The 18,857-nt window shown below is 48.3% G+C and overlaps 1 protein-coding gene across 1 annotated transcript; it reads right to left on the minus strand.

The window, feature by feature from the left end:
* Positions 1-1,148: 1,148 nt before the first annotated feature.
* pnpo (pyridoxamine 5'-phosphate oxidase) lies at positions 1,149-11,968 on the minus strand. The gene is made up of 7 exons (XM_033034983.1): positions 11,600-11,968; positions 9,900-10,024; positions 8,638-8,737; positions 7,703-7,756; positions 5,427-5,555; positions 3,660-3,730; positions 1,149-1,469 (listed from the first exon to the last, which is right to left on the minus strand). The coding sequence occupies exons 1-7, from the start codon at positions 11,780-11,782 to the stop codon at positions 1,304-1,306; spliced, it is 828 nt and encodes a 275-aa protein (XP_032890874.1). The 5' UTR covers positions 11,783-11,968; the 3' UTR covers positions 1,149-1,303.
* Positions 11,969-18,857: the final 6,889 nt, after the last annotated feature.

Below are 18,857 nucleotides of genomic sequence, written 5' to 3' on the forward strand. Positions count from 1 at the left end.
TTTCGGGTTGAGACCCTTCTTCAGACTGATTACAGGGGGAACAGGAATGGGGTACTGATTGGGTATGATCAGCCATGCTCACATTGAATGGCGGTGCTGGCTCGAAGGGCCGAATGGCCTACTCCTGCACCAATTGTCTATTGGAACAGAAAGCTAGAAGAGGGGAGAGGGGCAGGACAAAGCGTGCGTGGCAGGTGATAGGAGAATGCAAGTGAGCGGGAAGGGGGTGAATAAGCAGATGGCTGGAATAAGGACCAGAGATAGATCAGGATAGAAGAGCTGTAAATTGTGGAGCCAAACGTAGAAAAATGTAAGGGTGGGTCATTGTTGTTGTTGTGGAACTGGAATCAGGATGGGATGGTGCTACCAGAGTACAGACAGTAGGTTTCCCTCCCTGAGATCACAGGGAAGCTGTTGGCATTCAATGACAACTCGTGAGCTGTTTATTACCAGACTTTGCCATGGGGAATGTCACTTTGCGGTCCAATGAGATTAATCTGTCTGCTCATCAGGATTAGTAAAGCAGCATCATAATTGGTGCACTAGTCTGAATGGTCATTGCAATTTAGTCTAGTTTGTGGATGGTTTATTGTCACCTGTACCGAGGTACAGTGAAAAGCTTTTGTTGCGTGCTAACCGGTCAGCAGAGGGACTATACATTATTACAATCGAGCTGCCCAGTGTACAGATACTGTACGTGAATGGAGAACTCAACCAGGAAAAGCCAGATCACGCGGAGAGGGCAATGATCAGACAGCTTTCACTGGCAAGAGCGAGTAAGAGTTTTGAAGAGTCTGAGGAAGGGTCTCGGCCTGAAACGTTACCCGTTCCTTCTCTCCAGAGATGCTGTCTGTCCCGCTGGGTTACTCCAGCTTTTTGAGTTTTCGAAGAGTTTCACCCTTTCGCTACATATGAGAATGAAACTCCCTTGACTCTCTCGACCAATCCAGTTGACAGAGTTGGTGAGTCGCATGGTCGTGCTGCTAATGGTTTACCGGGTCAAACGTCGTTGCACATGTTTGCAACACGGAACATTAATCAACCTTATTGAAATGAATAGAGAAGGCTACGGTAATGCGATTAGTTGGAACAGATCTGGATGGTGACGCAGTCACAGGGCGAGCAGAGGGACTCCCTTCCCCAGTGAGATGAGCCGTTGTACGGAGCAGTCGAGGGCACCTTGAAGGGCTGTTCCCATCGCAGTTCCAACAGTGTGAAATGTCGAAGAGTTTTGAAGAATCTGGCGAGGTCGTGGCAGTGACGAGCTTGGGCTGCGGGGGGGGGGGGGGCAGGTGGAGTTCCGTCACGGAGACAGGCGTTTATACACCCAGGTGCCCTGGGCCCGGTGGACCAGGGTGGAGTCTGGGACCTGAGTCTGGCCCTGGCGTTGGAACACGATCCTGTCATGCAGTCGGTTGGTCTGACCCTGCCAGAACTCCATGGACTCCGGCTCCAGCACGTAGCCACCCCTTCAAAGCACAGAGTCACATCCAGTCACCACAGAGAACCAGGGCACCTGGCCAACAAACGCACCGCACATTCATTCGCGCTGTCCCTGACCCATCCCCGTTACCCCACCCCACCTCGTTACCGCCCCACCCCACCTCGTTACCACCCCACCTCGTTACCATCCCACCCCACCTCGTTACCACCCCACCCCACCCCACCTCGTTACCACCCCACCTCGTTACCACCCCACCTCGTTACCACCCCGACCCACCTCGTTACCGACCCACCTCGTTACCACCCCGACCCACCTCGTTACCACCCCACCTCGTTACCACCCCACCTCGTTACCACCCCACCCCACCTCGTTACCATCCCACCCCACCTCGTTACCATCCCACCCCACCTCGTTACCATCCCACCCCACCTCGTTACCACCCCATCCCGACTGTTCCCCTTCTCCCAACACACCCACATCACCCCCGAGGAAGTGGCTCTGCTAGTATTAGTTTTAATGTTAGTCTGATCTTAGTGATACTGCATGGAAACAGGCCGTTCGGCCCATTGAGCCTACACTGACCATCCATCACCCGTCCACTAGTTATGTCACGAGGGACAATTTACAGAAGCCAATTAACCTACAAACCTGCACATCCTCTGCCTACATGAAAGTGGGCATGCAGGTGCAGCAGGCAGTGAAGAAAGTGAATGGTATGTTAGCTTTCATAGCAAAAGGATTTGAGTATAGGAGCAGGGAGGTTCTACTGCAGTTGTACAGGGTCTTGGTGAGACCACACCTGGAGTATTGCGTACAGTTTTGGTCTCCAAATCTGAGGAAGGACATTATTGCCATAGAGGGAGTGCAGAGAAGGTTCACCAGACTGATTCCTGGGATGTCAGGACTGTCTTATGAAGAAAGACTGGATAGACTTGGTTTATACTCTCTAGAATTTAGGAGATTGAGAGGGGATCTTATAGAAACTTACAAAATTCTTAAGGGGTTGGACAGGCTAGATGCAGGAAGATTGCTCCCGATGTTGGGGAAGTCCAGGACAAGGGGTCACAGCTTAAGGATAAGGGGGAAATCCTTTAAAACCGAGATGAGAAGAACTTTTTTCACACAGAGAGTGGTTAATCTCTGGAACTCTCTGCCACAGAGGGTAGTCGAGGCCAGTTCATTGGCTATATTTAAGAGGGAGTTAGATGTGGCCCTTGTGGCTAAGGGGATCAGAGGGTATGGAGAGAAGGCAGGTACGGGATACTGAGTTGGATGATCAGCCATGATCATATTGAATGGCGGTGCAGGCTCGAAGGGCCGAATGGCCTACTCCTGCACCTAATTTCTATGTTCTATGTTTCTACATGTGATCCATTTCCCTCCATTCCCTGCGTATCCATGTGCCTGTCCAAAAACCTTTTAAACACCGCTATCGTATCTGTCCCCACCACCACCCCTGGCAGCGCGTTCCAGGCACCCACCACCCTCTGTGTAAACTGCACATCTCCTTTAAATGTTGCCCCTCTAAAATTAAAGCTATGACCTCCCATATTTGATTTTTCCATCCTTGTGAAAACGTTCTGACTGTCTACCTTGTCTACGCCTCTCATCATTTTCGATACTTATATCAGGTCTGCCACAACGTCCCGTGTTCCAGAGAAAACAATCCAAGTCTGCCTAACCTCTCCCTGTAGCTAATACCCCCCGAATCCAGCAAATGATCCACTTCATTACATTACATTTATTAATTTGTCGAGTTACTCCAGCATTTTGTGTCTATCTTACCTCTTGACAGACTCTCTCTTGAATTAAGAGAGCGTCTCCCGACTCTAAATGTTAACATTCAACTCTCAAAGAAGACAGTGGAGGCCAATTCACTGGACGTTTTCAACAGAGAGTTAAATTTAGCTCTCAGGCCTAAAGGAATGAAGGGATATGGGGAAAAAGCAGGAACGTGCTACTGATTCTGGATGCTCAGCAAGGATGATATTGAATGGCGGTGCTGGCTCGAAGGGCTGAATGGCCCACTCCTCCACCTATTTACTATGATGGATTGACCATCACATGTTCCTGGCTTTCTTGCTCCAGATTTGATTTAAGAGTTTTGTTGGCGTTCCCAGCTTGGTTATTCTCTAGTCTGACTAGCCCGGCTGTCTCAATCTCCTTGCACGTCAGATAGGAAAGGCTTGCTCAGTCACCTATCAGCATCACTCACCAGTAATCAGGTATCGGCACATCCTGACCTTTGTAGACTTCCTCCATCTCTGCATTCTTCTTCCTCAGAAACTGAAGCAGAAACAACAAGGCTGGGAGGTCAGTAGAGCTCGGTTACACCCTCCCTTGACAGTTCAGTTTAGTTTATTGTCACGTGTACCAAGTGAAAAGCTTTTGTTGCGTGCTAACCAGTCAGCAGAAGGACAATACATGATTACCATCGAGCCATTTACATTGTATAGATACATGATAAGGAAAATACATTTAGTGCAAGGTAAAGCCAGCAAAGTCCGATCAAGGACAGTCTGAGGGTCATCAATGAAGTAGATAGTAGTTCAGCACTGCTCTCTGGTTGGGGTAGGATGGTTCAGTTGCCTGATAACAGCTGGGAAGAAACTGTCCCTGAATCTGAAGGTGTGTGTTTTCACACTTCGATACTTTTTGCCCGATGAGAGAGGGGAGAAGAGGGAGTGACCTGGGTGCGACTCGTCCTTGATGGTGCTGCTGCTTGCCTTGCCGAGGCAGAGTGAGGTATAAATGGAGTCAATGGAAGGGAGATCGGTTTGTGTGATGGTCTGGGCTGCGTCCACAATTCTCTGCAATTTCTTGCGGTCTTGGATGGAGCTGCTCCCAAACCGTGGTGCATCTGAATGAAATGCTTCCCACGGCGCATCTGTAGAAGTTGCTGAGAGTTATAGGGGACATGCCAAACTTCCTGAGCCTTCTTAGTGGCGTTGGGGTCTTTGAGAATGGCACGCTTGGAATAAACGATCGTACATTTTGCAAGGAGATCGTACCGTTCCCGAACGGTTACTCGGTGTGTGCGCGGAAGATGCCATCTTTTGTAAGTTACCACGATGCTTAAAGTTCAAACTTCTGTTACCTTATTGTGGACAATTGTTCCAGGCAATACGTAAAAGAGATGAGGAGGAATTTCGTTGACTAACGAGGGTGGTGAATCTGTGGAACTCATCGCCACAGACGGCTGTGGAGGCCAAGTGGTTGGGCATTTTTAAGGCGGAGATTTACAGATACTTGATTAGTAAGTGGGAGGGGGCTAGAGACAGTAATGAAGAGGTGGGTGTGAGCAGGGGCATTCAGTGGGTGGGGAGAGTGGTGAGGGGGGAAGAGTTTCGGGGCTCTGGGGGGGATCCAATTAGTGGAGAGAGCCTGTACATGTACATGCTGTATATGTCTGCAGAGTTTGGAGGCACGGTGGTGCAGCGGTAGAGTTGCTGCCTCACAGCGCCAGAGACCCGGCATCAATCCACACTAGGGGTGTTGTCTGTATGGAATTTGTATGTTCACCTTGTGACCGCGTGGGTTTTCTCCGGGTGCTCCGGTTTCCTCCCACAATTAAAGCATGGAATAATCTCCACCCACCTATAGTCACCCAACCAGATGCAACTAAATTTAAAGTAGCTCTTTCTTCCCAATAACCCTTTCTGGCTTAAGCCCTCCCTTCACCACCTCCAGTTTAAATTCCATTTGGAATATTTTGGAGGACCAAGAAACCAAGAAAGACATACAGGTTTGTGGGTTCATTGGCTTCCCGTAAAATTGTAAATTGTCCCTAGTGTGAGTAGGATAGTGTTAGTGTATGGGGCGGACCCGGTGGGCTGAAGGGCCTGTTTTTTTGCGTTGTCTATCTAAAGTCTAATGTAAATGCATAGTGGCTCGAGTCGGTGATGGAGACTGCAGTCCGGGTGTTGTGATGGAGATTGGTCGTACAATGGTTACTATTGCCTGAGCCCTTGTTTCGACCCACCTCTCTGTTTGGGATCACTGAGCTCTGGTGACTGACCAGTGCCCCAATCTGGCTGCTCCTGGGCCTGGAATGGAAATACTCCTCAGAATCCTTCCTCGGCAACATTGCCACCCGCCCTTCGATGCGCACCTGGAGGTAATAACGTTTAGTTTAGTTTATTGTCACGTCATGTGTAGCGAGGTACAGTGAAAAGCTTTTTGTTGCGTGCTGAACCAGTCAGCGGAAAGACAATAAATACATGATTACAATCGAGCCAATCGTTACAGTGTAGTGATACAAGATGAAGGGAATAACGTTTAGTGCAAGGTAAATCCAGTAAAGTCTGATCAAACGTGCAGGAAGGAACTGCAGATGCTGGTTTAAACCGAAGATAGAGACAAAAAGCTGGAGTAACTCTGCGGGACAGGCCGCATCTCTGGAGAGAAGGAATGGGTGACGTTTCTTGTCACTCTGTAGAAGGGTCTTGACCCAAAACGTCACCCATTCCTTCTCTCCAGAAATGCTGCCTTTCCCGCTGAGTTACTCCAGCTTTTTGTGTCTAATGTCCGATCAAAGATAGTCCGAGGGCCACCAACACCAATCACCATTAAGGGCACTGAGGTGGAGGTGGTCGCCAACCACAGGTACCTTGGGGTGCAGCTTGACAGTGAGCTGGACTGGAAGGGTCATATGGAGGCGGTGTACAGGAAGGGACAAAGCCGACTGTATTTTTTAAGGAGGCTGAGGTCATTTAACATCTGCCAACCCCTGCTGTGCAGTGTCTACCATTCAGTGGTGGCCAGTGCTCTGTTTTTTGCTGTGGCCTGTTGGGGAGATGGCGCCCGCATAGCGGACAAAAACAGACTGGACAAGCTGATCAGGAAGGCCGGCTCAGTGGTCAGGGCTGAGCAACGAACGGTCCAGCAGGTGGCAGAGGCCAGAACTCTGAACAAACTGGGTTCAATAATGACCAACCCCACTCACCCACTCCATGCCCTGAAGGTGATCAAGAGCAGCATCTTCAGTCAGAGACTGATTGCACCAATGTGCAAAACTGAGAGACATAGGAAGTCTTGTATACCAGCTGCTATAAGGTTATATAATGCGCATAAATAACTGCACTTTTTTTTCATTCATTGTATTTTAACTTGTATTTTAACTTGTTAAGTATGGAAGCTATTTGAGGAAATGTGTGGTGTTATGTCTGTCTTGAAGCTGTCGTGGCACTGTAATTTCCTGTAAAGGATTATTAAAGGTATAATCAATAATCAATCAATCAATCAATGAGCTGGATAGTAGTTCAGGACTGCAATAGTTCAGACAGTGGTCAACGATTCTAGGATGGCTTCCAATACTACATCCAAAGCATCCGGTCTGGAATACTGGGGAAAATTCCATCGGCAGAGAGGGAGGAGATCACGGACTCATTGCCATGGGGCCGGATAAATGGTAGAGGCATATTGATGGAGTGCCGGGTCAACAAGGAGGCTGCATGCAATGAAAGTTTTTCACTGGACCTGCACCGCAGTTTTGCAATGCTCCAATTTACAACTATAATGTACTATCGTGCCATAGACATTCTTGCCATTGAGGGAGTACAGAGAAGGTTCACCAGACTGATTCCTGGGATGGCAGGACTTTCATATGAAGAAAGACTGGATAGACTCAGCTTGTACACACTAGAATTTAGAAGATTGAGGGGGGATCTTATAGAAACTTACAAAATTCTTAAGTGGTTGGACAGGCTAGATGCAGGAAGATTATTCCCGATGTTGGGGAAGTCCAGAACTAGGGGTCACAGTTTAAGGATAAGAGGGAAGTCTTTTAGGACCGAGATGAGAAAATCATTTTTTACACAGAGAGTGGTGAATCTGTGGAATTCTCTGCCACAGAAGGTAGTTGAGGCCAGTTCATTGGCTATATTTAAGAGGGAGTTAGATGTGGCCCTTGTGGCTAAAGGGATCAGGGGGTATGGAGAGAAGGCAGAGATGGGATACTGAGTTGAATGATCAGCCATGATCATATTGAATGGCGGTGCAGGCTCGAAGGGCCGAATGGCCTACTCCTGCACCTATTGTCTACGTTTCTATCTTTTTTCCATAAATATTTAAAAACTAACAGAGTAAATAGTCTGTTTGGTGTTGAGTTGCTGTGCTGTAAATCTGGAGAGGTCCATGCCCCATCACCACGAACACTGTTACGTACGTTAGTTCTACGTGGGAGCCACATTTGTTCAGCGTGGGAGGAAAGGTAACGTGCATTTAGTAAGTGAGTCCATAATTTAAATGAGAACGTACTTGCCTATTCAAGGGCTCCCAATAAAACACAATTGCTGCAAATGGATTGGTCTCCTGAAGGAGGAAGAAACAGGAACAAGATCAGCGACCGGCAGATGTATGTGTGTGGATGGCCATGCAGTGTATAATAGAACAGAGCGGCGCAGCAGGTAGAACTGCTGCCTCCCAGCGCCAGAGACCCGGGTTCAATCCTGACCTTGGGTGCTGTCTACGTGGAGTTTGCACGTTCTCCCTGTGGCCGTGTGGGTTTCCGCTGGGCGCTCTGGTTTCCTCCCACATCCCAAAGATGGAGTCGCCGCCTCAAAAAGGTAGCCAGCATCATCAGAGACCCACACCCCTCATCTCACCACTGCCATCGGGAAGAAGGTACAGGAGCCTGAAATCTGTATCGCCCAGGTTCAGGAACAGCTGCTTCCCCACAGCCATCAGGCTATTAAACACGGCAACCTCAAATAAGCTCTGAATACAATAGACTATTATTATAATAGTAATTATTATTATTGCACACCTATTGTTACAGTGTGTGTGTGTGTGTGCGTGCGTGTATATACACACACTGAACGTTTTTTTCTCATTTATCATATTGTTTACAGTGTACTATGTTTACATATTCTGTTGTGCTTCAACAAGTAAGAATTTCATTGTTCTATCTGGGACACATGGCAATGAAACACTCCTGCCTCATTTAAGCCGTGCTGTTTTGTAGGTTAATCGGCCCTCTGTAAATTGCCCCTAGTGCACAGGGAGTGAATGAGAAAGTGGGATAACGTGGAACTAGTGTGAACGGGTGATCGATGGTCGGCGTGGACTCGGTGGGCCAAGGGGCCCGTCTCCACGCTGTGTTTTACAATCCTGTACAGCGGGTGTGCAGTGTAATGGGTTTGTGTGGGTTATGTCACCATGGTTGGTGTCACTATGTCAAGTCATCCACTCACCAGTTCACGGCCCTTCCGGCTCTCGTGGTTGGTGAAGAATCTGAACCCATCGGGTCCAAACCCTTTGAGAAGCAGCATTCGAGCAGAGGGTCTTCCATCCCTGGAACAGAAGCAGGAACTCTAATCAAGAATGATTCCAGGAATGAGTGGGTTAGCATATGATGAGCGTTTGACGGCGCTGGGCCTCTACTCGCTGGAGTTTAGAAGGTTGAGGGGGAACCTCATTGAATCTTGTAGAATAATGAAAGGCCTGGATAGAGTGGATGTGGAGAGGATGTTTCCACTGGTGGGAGAGTCCAGGACCAGAGGTCATAGCCTCAGAATTAAAATGCGCTCTTTTAGCAAGGAGGTGAGGAGGAACTTCTTTAGTCAGAGGGTAGTTAATCTGTGGAACTCATTGCCACAGAGGGCTGTGGAGGCCATCAGTGGATATTTTTAAGGCACATTCTTGATTAGAACGGGTGTCAAGGGTTATGGGGAGAAAGCAAGAAAATGGGATTAGGCAGAGATCAGCCATGATTGAATTGCAGAGTAAATGCAATGGGCCAAATGGCCTAATTCTACTCCTATAACTTGTAATACATCTACATCCGATGCTTCTACTATTTCCCTTTATAACTTCCAGTTATTCCCTTTATCCTGTATCTGTACACTGTGGATGGCTCTATTGTAATCATGTATAATCTTTCTACTGACTGGATAGCACGCAACCACAACAAAGCTTTTCACTGTACCTCAGCACGCGACAATAAACTAAAATGAAAATGAACTAAAACATATTGTAAGGAGTGCAATAATTAATTAATTGGATGAATGAAACCGGTGACAACTGTAACACGGAGCCGCTGAACATCCCTGGGGTTGGGGGGGGCGAGCAGACTGGGGGCACAGTGGCGCAGCAGTAGAGTTGCTGCCTCACAGCGGCAGTGAGCCCGGTTCAATCCTGTCCACGGGTGCTGCCTGTACGGAGTTTGTACCTTGTCTCTGTGACCGCGTGGGTTATCTCCGGTTTCCTCCCACACTCCAAAGACGTGCAGGTTTTTAGGTTAATTGGCTTCTGTAAATTGTAAATTGTCCCTAGTGTGTGGGGTAGTGCTAGTGTACGGGGTGATCACTGGTCGGCGCGGACTCGGTGGGCCGAAGGGCCTGTTTCCCTTCTGTTTCCGCGCTGTATCTCTCAGCTGAAAAAACGAAGCATTGAGTTTTATGAAGGTTTAGAGACGTCCTTTGGGTTCAGCAAAGTGAATGGTAAAGTTAGTCACCTGGTACAGGTTGCAAGGCACATGGCATTGGCTTCTAGGATAGACGGGCACTTGGTGGCATCTTCAAACCAGTCACCAAACTGCTTCATGGGGTCCAATGAAACCAGATGATTTTCTTCGAAAGCCTGGTCAGAAAGAGAGAGAGAGAGAGAGAGAGAGGTAACGCTAGCACTTATATCAAGAGGGCTTGTATACAAGAACAGAGATGTAATACTGAGGCTCTATAACAGGGGTTCCCAACCTTTCTTGTGCCGTTTACCCCTGGCAACTTTAATACCAGTATACCAGAACCAAACACAGTCAGTCAATGAGAAAACATATGTACAAATCCAGAATCAACACATTTACCCCCTGGGTTGGCAAATTTTACCCCCTGGGGGTAAGTTTACCCAAGCGTAGGCTTGGCGATCGTTTCGCCGAACACCTCCGCTCGGTCCGGATTAACCAACCTGACCTCCCTGTGGCTCAGCACTTCAACTCCCCCTCCCATTCTGAATCTGACCTTTCTATCCTGGGCCTCCTCCATGGCAAGTGCGAGCACCACCGGAAATTGGAGGAGCAGCACCTCATATTCCGCTTGGGCAGTCTGCACCCAAGCGGCATAAACATTGAATTCTCCAATTTCCGGTAGCTCTTGCTGTCTCCTCCCCTTCTCAGCTCTCCCTCAGCCCTCGGGCTCCTCCTCTTCCTTTTTCCTTTCTTCTCCCCACCCGCCCCCCAACCGCCCATCAGTCTGAAGAAGGGGTTCGGCCCGAAACGTTGCCCATTTCCTTCGCTCCATAGATGCTGCTGCACCTGCTGAGTTTCTCCAGCACTTTTGTCTACCCAGGTTTGGGAACCCTTGCTCTCTAAGGTGCTGGACAGACTGCATTTGGAGTACTGTGAGCAAATTTGGGCACCATATCTGAGGAAGGATGTGCTGGCTCTAGAGGGGGTTTGCAAGAATGATCCCAGGAATGAGTGGATTAGCATATGATGAGCGTTTGGCTGCACTGGGCCTGTACTCGCTGGAGTTTAGAAGATTGAGGGGGGACCTCATTGAAACGTACAGAATATTGAAAGGCATAGATAGAGTGGATGTGGAGAGGATGTTTCCACTGGTGGGAGAGTCTAGGACCAGAGGTCATAGCCTCAGAATTAAAGGGCGCTCTTTTAGAAAGGAGGTGAGGAGGAACTTCTTTAGTCAGAGGGTAGTTAATCTGTGGAACTCATTGCCACAGAGGGCTGTGGATATTTTTAAGGCAGAGATAGACAAATTCTTGATTAGAATGGGTGTGAAGGGTTATGGGGATCAGCCATGATTGAATGGCGGAGTGGAGTTGATGGGCCGAATGGCCTCATTTTATTCCTATTACTTGTGAAGCTGACCTTCTGCTTGGTGATGGGCCGAAGGGCCCGTTTCCATGCTGTAGACTATACACATGGTCCTTCACACTCAACCTTACCCACCATAACTAGGCCTGAGATAAACATCAAATCCTCTGCCAAATGTCATATTCCTCATCTAGATTTGTATTACTGTTGGAGAAGATAGTTTACTGGAAGTTAAACTAATTATTTTGCTGTCTCTTTAGAGATTGTGTACATTAAGTCCTCTTATATAGGGGGGGGGGGGGGGGCGAAGCGGCGGCGATGGCGATGTATCACTGAATGGATACATGGCGGTTGTGTACACCGAGTTGCTACATTTGGCTACTCACGTCCTGGTCACATTTGTAGCTCTTCCTCATGGCGGCCACGTCCAGCGAGGGGCCGGGTGTGGAGGACATGCCGGCGGGTCTGGCAGCCGGGCCGGCTCTCCTGTCGCCGAGCAGCGAGTGCGCGGCGCGTCTGCTGAAAGTGACGGCGACACTGATGCTGGTGTCAGTTACCCGCCGCCACATCCCTCCCTCCCTCTCGGTCTCTCAGTCTCTCTGTCTCTCTGTCTCTCTGTCTCTCTGTCTCCCTGTCTCCCTCCCTCCCTGGGTCCGAGGGTCACAGCGCTCTGATCTAACCCTCACTCACTGCCAAGCCTGTGTTGCAGATCACCTTTCCTTCTGCCCCAGACTTGGTTAATCATCAATTGTAAAACGTATGGGATTTTTTTTTAACGCATGTCCGGGTACGTGTGTGACCAGTATTTCCTGCCCATCCCTGTCTCTCCCCGAGAGAGTCGCTGCACTCCCTGTAGGGAAGGTACCGCTACGCGGGTGGGGTGGGGTGGGGGGGTCTGGTCGGGTGGGTGGGGTGGGGTGGGGGTCGGTGGGCTGAGGGTGGGGGTGTCACGAGCGACAACCTAGCGTAGATGGAGGAGCGGTGGCAACGTCCCAAGTCAGCACGGGTCGCCATTTGCAAGGGGAACGGCGTTGGCCTTTGGTGAGGGGGGGGGGGGGGCGGGTCAGGAGGTGCTGAGTTTAGCTGCCATGGCCCCACTGCAAGGCAGCGTGAAGGGCCAAACAGGGAGAACAGTCAGTGAACATATTCAGAATCACCCCACCCCACCCACCTGTGTACACCTGTCACATTTTGTTCTGTCCTCCTCTCTGCCTCCCCTCCTCTCTGCCTCCCCTCCCCGCCCCGCCCACAATCATGGACGTTTTCCCGGCCCCAAACGTCACCCATCCAGCCATTCACACAAAAATGCTGGAGTAACTCAGCGGGTTATAAGAGCAGTATTAGGCCATTCGGCCCATCACGGTCTACTCCGTCATTCAATCATGGCTGATCTCTGCCTCCCAATCCCATTTTCCTGCCTTCTCCGCATAACCCTTGACACCCGTTCTAATCTGCCTTAAAAATATCCACTGACTTGGCCTCCACAGCCCTCTGTGGCAATGAGTTCCACAGATTAACTACCCTCTGACTAAAGTAGTCCTCCTCATCTCCTTTCTAAAAGAGTGCCCTTTAATTCTGACCTGGGTCAGGCAGCATCTCTGGGGGGAAAAGGAAATGCTGCTTGACCCGCTGAGTTACTTCAGCACTTTGTATCTTTTTTTTGTTGTAAACCAGCATCTGCAGTTACTATCCATGGTCTCCAGTGATGCTGCCCGACCCGCTGAGTTTCTCCAACACTTAGTTTTGTTCCTCATACTCAGTGTTTATTGTCATTATGTAGTAAGAGTGCAATTGCATTCCTTGTTCACGTGACGCTCTTGGGGTAAACAGTCGAGTCAAATCGAACCACAGTCCCACAAAGAGTTCTGCCCTGCAGTATTGTGGCCATCTGTGCCAATATGGTTACTGAACATCCCAAAAGTTGATCTGGAGGTATGGGAGGCAAAAATGAGGAACAAAAATTCAGACCTAAAGACAGAATACCATAGCCATATAGATAATAGATACAGGGAACACCTCTTAATTTTCACAGATGGATCAAAGGACCCAGTAGCTGAAACAACAGGGGCGGCTGTGGTAGTCCAGGGGATGAATGTTGAGATTTGCAAAAGAACAAATAACTATTTGACAGTATATACAGTGGAACTGTACGCTATTTTGATGGCAGTTCGGTGGATGGAACAGGTGCAACCATGCAAAGTATTAATATGTAGCGACTCATTATCTGCGATTCAGAGTATTGGGTCTGGTGCATCCCATAGGCGGCCTGACCTAGTTTATGAAATCCTGCTACTATTAAGCCAAGTGACAAGGAGGGGCAGTGACGTGACAATACTACCTGTTCCCTCCTGTTCCCCCTTCTTCTTGCTGTAATGCCCACTCTGTTTTCTATCCATTTACCTGTCCAAAATCCAAAAGATGGCGCAGTGGTGGAGTTGCTGCCTCACAGCGCCAGAGACCCGGGTTCAACCCTGGCTACGGGTTCTGTCTGTACGGAGTTTGTACGTTCTCCCCGTGGCCTGCGTGGGTTTTCTCCGGGTTCCTCCCACACTCCAAAGTGCCACACTCCAGGTTTGTAGGTTAATTGGATTCGGTAAAATTGTAAATTTGATAAAATTATAAATTGCCCCTAGTGTGTGTAGGATAGTGTTAGTGTGTGTGGATCGCTGTTTGGCGCGGAGTCAGTGGGCCGAAGTGCCTGTGTTTCTGCTCTGTATCTCTAAACTAAAACCAAACTAAATGGATACTTAATTTCAGCTTGTTGCCTGTGACAGTATTCAGGCCCTGCCACAATCACCAAATGGGGAACAAAGTCAGGGCAGAATAACTGAACACAGTGACTTACCAGAAATACCCCAAACCTGTAATACTGGACCTCGCCAGCAGAGAGCTCTGCTGAGCCGGGTGCTCGGTGCTTCCCTCTTTTGTCCAGGGGTGGTACTGCAGTTTTTATAATTGTTACGTACAGGTAGTTACGTACAGGTATACTACGAACAGGTAGTTCTACCATAAGGCGATAGTTACGTTGTGAAGAAAAATCGCATTGCAAGAACAATTGTGCCAACAGGACAAGGAGGGTTAGTGGCTAGAGGATAGGGGGGAAGCTCTAATAACAATGTTATTTTTCATACAGGATTTTCAAAAATAAAAACCCTTTCAACAGCAATAAGTGTGTTTTTGTTACTGCAAGCTAAAATATTAAAGGTGGCATGTTACATTGGATAGAGTTTGTACGTTCTCCCCGTGACCGCGTGGGTTTTCTCCGGGAGCTCTGGTTTTCTCCCACACTCCAAAGACATATAGAATTGTAGGTTCATTGTCCCTAGTGTGTATAGGATAGTGTTAGTGTGCGGGGATCACTGGTTGGCACGGACCCGGTGGGCCGAAGGTCCTGTTTCCGAGCCGTATCAATAAACTAAACTAAACTGAGGCAGCTTTTTTCCACGAGTAGTAGCTCTACTCAATAACCAAAAATCTGTAGCCTCCTTTTGCTCTGGTATTTTATTTAATTCACATGTTTAAGCAATAATGTTTTATTATTAATGTTTAATGTTTTATGTGTCATTCCTAACTGTCACTGTATGTCATGTTGTCACTTGCGGGCGGAGCACCAAGGCAAATTCCTTGTATGTGAATACTTGGCCAATAAACTTATTCATTCTTTAGGTCAGCATCCTTCTTCAGATAGCTTTTCTTCCAGATGTCACGGTATTCAGGCTCCTGTACCTTCTTCCTGATGGCAGGGGTGAGATGAGAGCGTGGCCAGGGTGGTGTGGGTCTCTGATGATGTTGGCTGCCGTTTTGAGGCAACAACTCCAGTAGATCCTTTCGATGTTGGGGAGGTCAGTACCCGTGATGGACTGGGCAGTGTCCACCACTTTTTCCTTCCAGTGTGTTCGTGCTACCGAACCAGGCCGTGATTTAGTAGGACCCCCTCGGTCATGACTGACCATGGGTGATGCAACCAAAATATGCCTGCAGAAGTTACTCATTGCTGTTTGCCTATTTTGGATGAAACAATTGGTAAATCATCTACAACCATTACTGCCATTTGCTCAGTGCTGTCTCGGTCACTACAACTCTTACCACTGAACTACCCAACCCAAAATAAACCTTTATACATAATAACAATTATACACCAAAGAAGCACAAACAGATACTTCAAGAGGTTCAAAAGAGTTTAACTGTCATTGGTACTGACCACAGAACAATGAAATTCTTACTTGCAGCAGCATAACAGGTCATAACACAATATACATAGATAACATACGCAGGTAATAATTGTGATAGGGTGGTGCAGCGGTAGAGTTGCTGCCTCACAGCGCCAGTTCCAGGTTCGATCCTGACTATGGATGCTGTCTGTACGGAGTTAGTACGTTCTCATCGTGACCGCATGGGTTTTCTCCGGGTGCTTCGGTTTCCTCCCACATTCTATGTATCAAGTCAAGTCAAGAGAGTTTATTGTCATGTGTCCCAGATAGGATAATGAAATTATTGCTTGCTGTGTGTAGGTTAATTTGGGTCATTTAAAAAAAATTTTTTTATTTGAATTTGAATTTGAATTTGATTTCTTTATTGTCATTCAGACCTTTCGGTCTGAACGAAATTACGTTGCCTGCAATCATACACAGTAACAATAAATAACAAAACATACAATAAACACAAATTAACATCCACCGCAGTGAGTTCACCAAGCACCTCCTCACTGTGATGGAGGCAAAAGTCTTAGTCTCTGTCTCTTCCCTCCTTGTTCTCCCTCTGCTCTGAGGCGATCGATCCAGGCCGAAGATGCCGCTCTCCAGTCCAGCGGACCTCCGTGGTGATGTCGCCGCTGCCGAAAGCCGGAACGCCGTCTCCGCTCCGAGTCGGCCCTCCACAGCCTCAGCTCCGAGTCCCGCTGCATCAGCTCCGAGTCCCGCTGCATCAGCTCTGAGTCTGGCCCCAGTCTGTGTATCCGTGATCACTGGTCGGCGCAGACTTGCTGGGCTGAAGGGTCTGTTTCCACACTGAATCTTTAAACCAAAATATACTGAAGCAAAAGCATTCAATAAATAATAACTAACAATGAATAACCAATAATGAATCAATCAATAATCATATTAATAATCAATAATTGATTACAGAACTGAGGCCGGCCACCTTGGTGTCGCTGCACCATTGGTGGTGTTGCTGTTTGGATGAGAAATTAATATAATATCTTTGCTGCCATCAGCAAAACACAAAGTGCTGGAAGAACCTAGCAGGTCAGGCAGCATCTGTGGAGGGAATGGACAGACGACGTTTCTGGTCAGGACCCTTCTTCAGGCTGATGGATTAGGAGGGAAAAAGTTGGAAAAAGAGATGGGGACAGGACAAAGCCTAGCAAGGGATAGGTGGATTCAGGTGAAGGGAAGGGGAAGATTGGTAGATGTACAGGTTTGTAGGTTAATTGACTTTTTATAAATGTAAATTGTAGATAGTGTTAGTGTGCGGGGATCGCTGGTCCATGCGGACGCGGTGGGCCGAAGGGCCTGTTTCCGCGCTGTATCTCTAAACTAAACTAAATTAAACATTGGGTTGTAACTCCTATGTGTTGCAAATGCAAATGGTTTGCATGTTCTGTTTTACATGCGTTCCTCTGGGTGCCCTGCAACCTATAATTATCTCTCAACTGACGTAATCTAAAACAGGTTTCTGGTCTTTGTTTTGTCTCGACACCCAGCTTTGGTGCGACACTCTCCACATTACACTTGAGCGGTTATTTCACAGTAACAGCTGGCTGGAAACCATTTTGGGTGGTGCTGCAATCGTGAAAGATGCTGCCGAAATGCAAGAGTGGTCTTAGAAACATAGAAAATAGGTGCAGGTGTAGGCCATTCGGCCCTTCGAGCCTGCAATGACATTCAATATGATCATGGCTGATCATCCAACTCAGTATCCTGTACCTGCCTTCTCTCCATACCCCCTGATCCCTTTAGCCACAAGGGCCACATTCAAATGCATCCAAAATGAACAGAGCTTGACAAAACTTGTCGAAGTAAAACACAAAATGCTGGAGTAACTCAGCGGGTCAGGGAGCACCATGAAGAACATGAATATGCGACGTCTCGGGTTGAGAACTTTCTTCAGAGTGAAGAAGACCTCCGGCCGGAAACATTGCCTGTCCATGTTCTCCAGGGAAGCTGCCTGGCCCACTGAGTTACTCCAGCCATTTGCGTTTTGAGTAACCCATTCTGTCGCCCATTGTAAAACATCTGCAAATGAATGGGTGGAGGAATGGTGCTGAGGGGCGCACTGGATCTCAATGCAGACCCCGTAAAGGCTCTGTAGGGGGTGGGGGGGACTACAGCAGAGACAACAAAGCAGGTCTACCACAGTGTTTAGAAAGGAACTACAGATGCTGGAAAATCGAAGGTAGACAAAAATGCTGGAGAAACTCAGCGGGTGCAGCAGCATCTATGGAGCGAAGGAAATAGGCAACGTTTCGGGCCAAAACGTTGCCTATTTTCTTCACTCCATAGATGCTGCTGCACCCACTGAGTTTCTCCAGCACTTAGGTCTACCACAGTGTTGACTGTTTCCGCAGATGCTGCCTGACCTGCTGAGTTTTGGGGGGGGATTTTCTGCTATATTTTGAATATTTTGTCGGAATGTTAGCACTCGTGGCCCAGTGGTCGAGTTGCTGCCTCACAAGCACCAGAGACCCGGGTTCATTCCTGACTTCTGGTGCTGTCTGAATGGAGTTTGCACGTTCTCTTTGTGAGTTTCCACCGGACGGTCCGGTTTCCTCCTTAACTCCAAAGGCGCAGCGGCCTGTAAATTAATGGGCTTTCGTATATTCGCCCTGAGTGTGTAGGGAGTGCGTGGGAATGTGGGATAACATAGAACCAGTGCACGGATGGTAATTAGTGATCAATGGTCGGCCTGGACTCAGTGGGCCAAAGGGCTCGTTTCCACACTAAAAACGATACAGGCGTGCAGAGGTAAATCAACATGGCACTCAATGCATGGCTATTGTATCCTGTTCACCTCTATAGTCCAGCCAGCAGTTTATTCAGCCTGGGTCCAGAGAGCGCCTTCACTGCAAAGCCAGAAACGATATATTCCAGTCCCCCATCTTTGACGTACCCAACAAAGTCCTGAGTAACACTCCCTATCCACGTCCTCCAGAGATGCTGCCCGACCCGCTGAGTTAAGTTCAAGTTCGTTACATTTATTATCACATGCCCCAACTGGTCCAGTGAAATTTGAGTTACCATGCAGCCATACGAATAAAAAAAGAACACAACACATGATAGAGTTTAACATAAACATCTACACACAGCGGAATCAACAGTTCCCACTGTGAAGAAAGGCAATTAAGTTCGGTCAACTTCCTCTTTGTTCACCCGTGGTCGGGGCCTTTGAGCCCCCCGTAGTCGCTGCTACGGCGGCCCGATGTTCAGGCCCTCGGAACACCGACATCGGAACGGACGAACACCCCCAGCGACTTGGAGTTTCCGAATCGGCCGAATTTCCCAAGTTACTCAAGCATTCTGTGCATTATTTTGTAAGGCAGCATCTGCAGCTCCTTGTGTCCACTCCCACTATGGAACAGTGTGAACGTTGACACAAAAAGCTGGAGTAACTCAGCGGGACAGGCATCATCTCTGGAGAGAAGGAATG

This window comes from Amblyraja radiata, chromosome 16 (assembly GCF_010909765.2).
Source record: "Amblyraja radiata isolate CabotCenter1 chromosome 16, sAmbRad1.1.pri, whole genome shotgun sequence".
NCBI lineage: Eukaryota > Metazoa > Chordata > Chondrichthyes > Rajiformes > Rajidae > Amblyraja > Amblyraja radiata.

Bases quoted from the DNA above. Each gene is read 5' to 3' on its own strand.
- pnpo (XM_033034983.1), bottom strand. From the start codon at position 11,782: ATGTGGCGGCGGGTAACTGACACCAGCATCAGTGTCGCCGTCACTTTC. The intron at 10,025-11,599 runs GTGAGTAGCCAA...CTTTCTGACCAG, and splicing joins GCTACAAATGTGACCAGGAC to GCTTTCGAAGAAAATCATCT. The intron at 3,731-5,426 runs GTGGGTCGAAAC...TTTCTGCTTCAG, and splicing joins CAGTGATCCCAAACAGAGAG to TTTCTGAGGAAGAAGAATGC.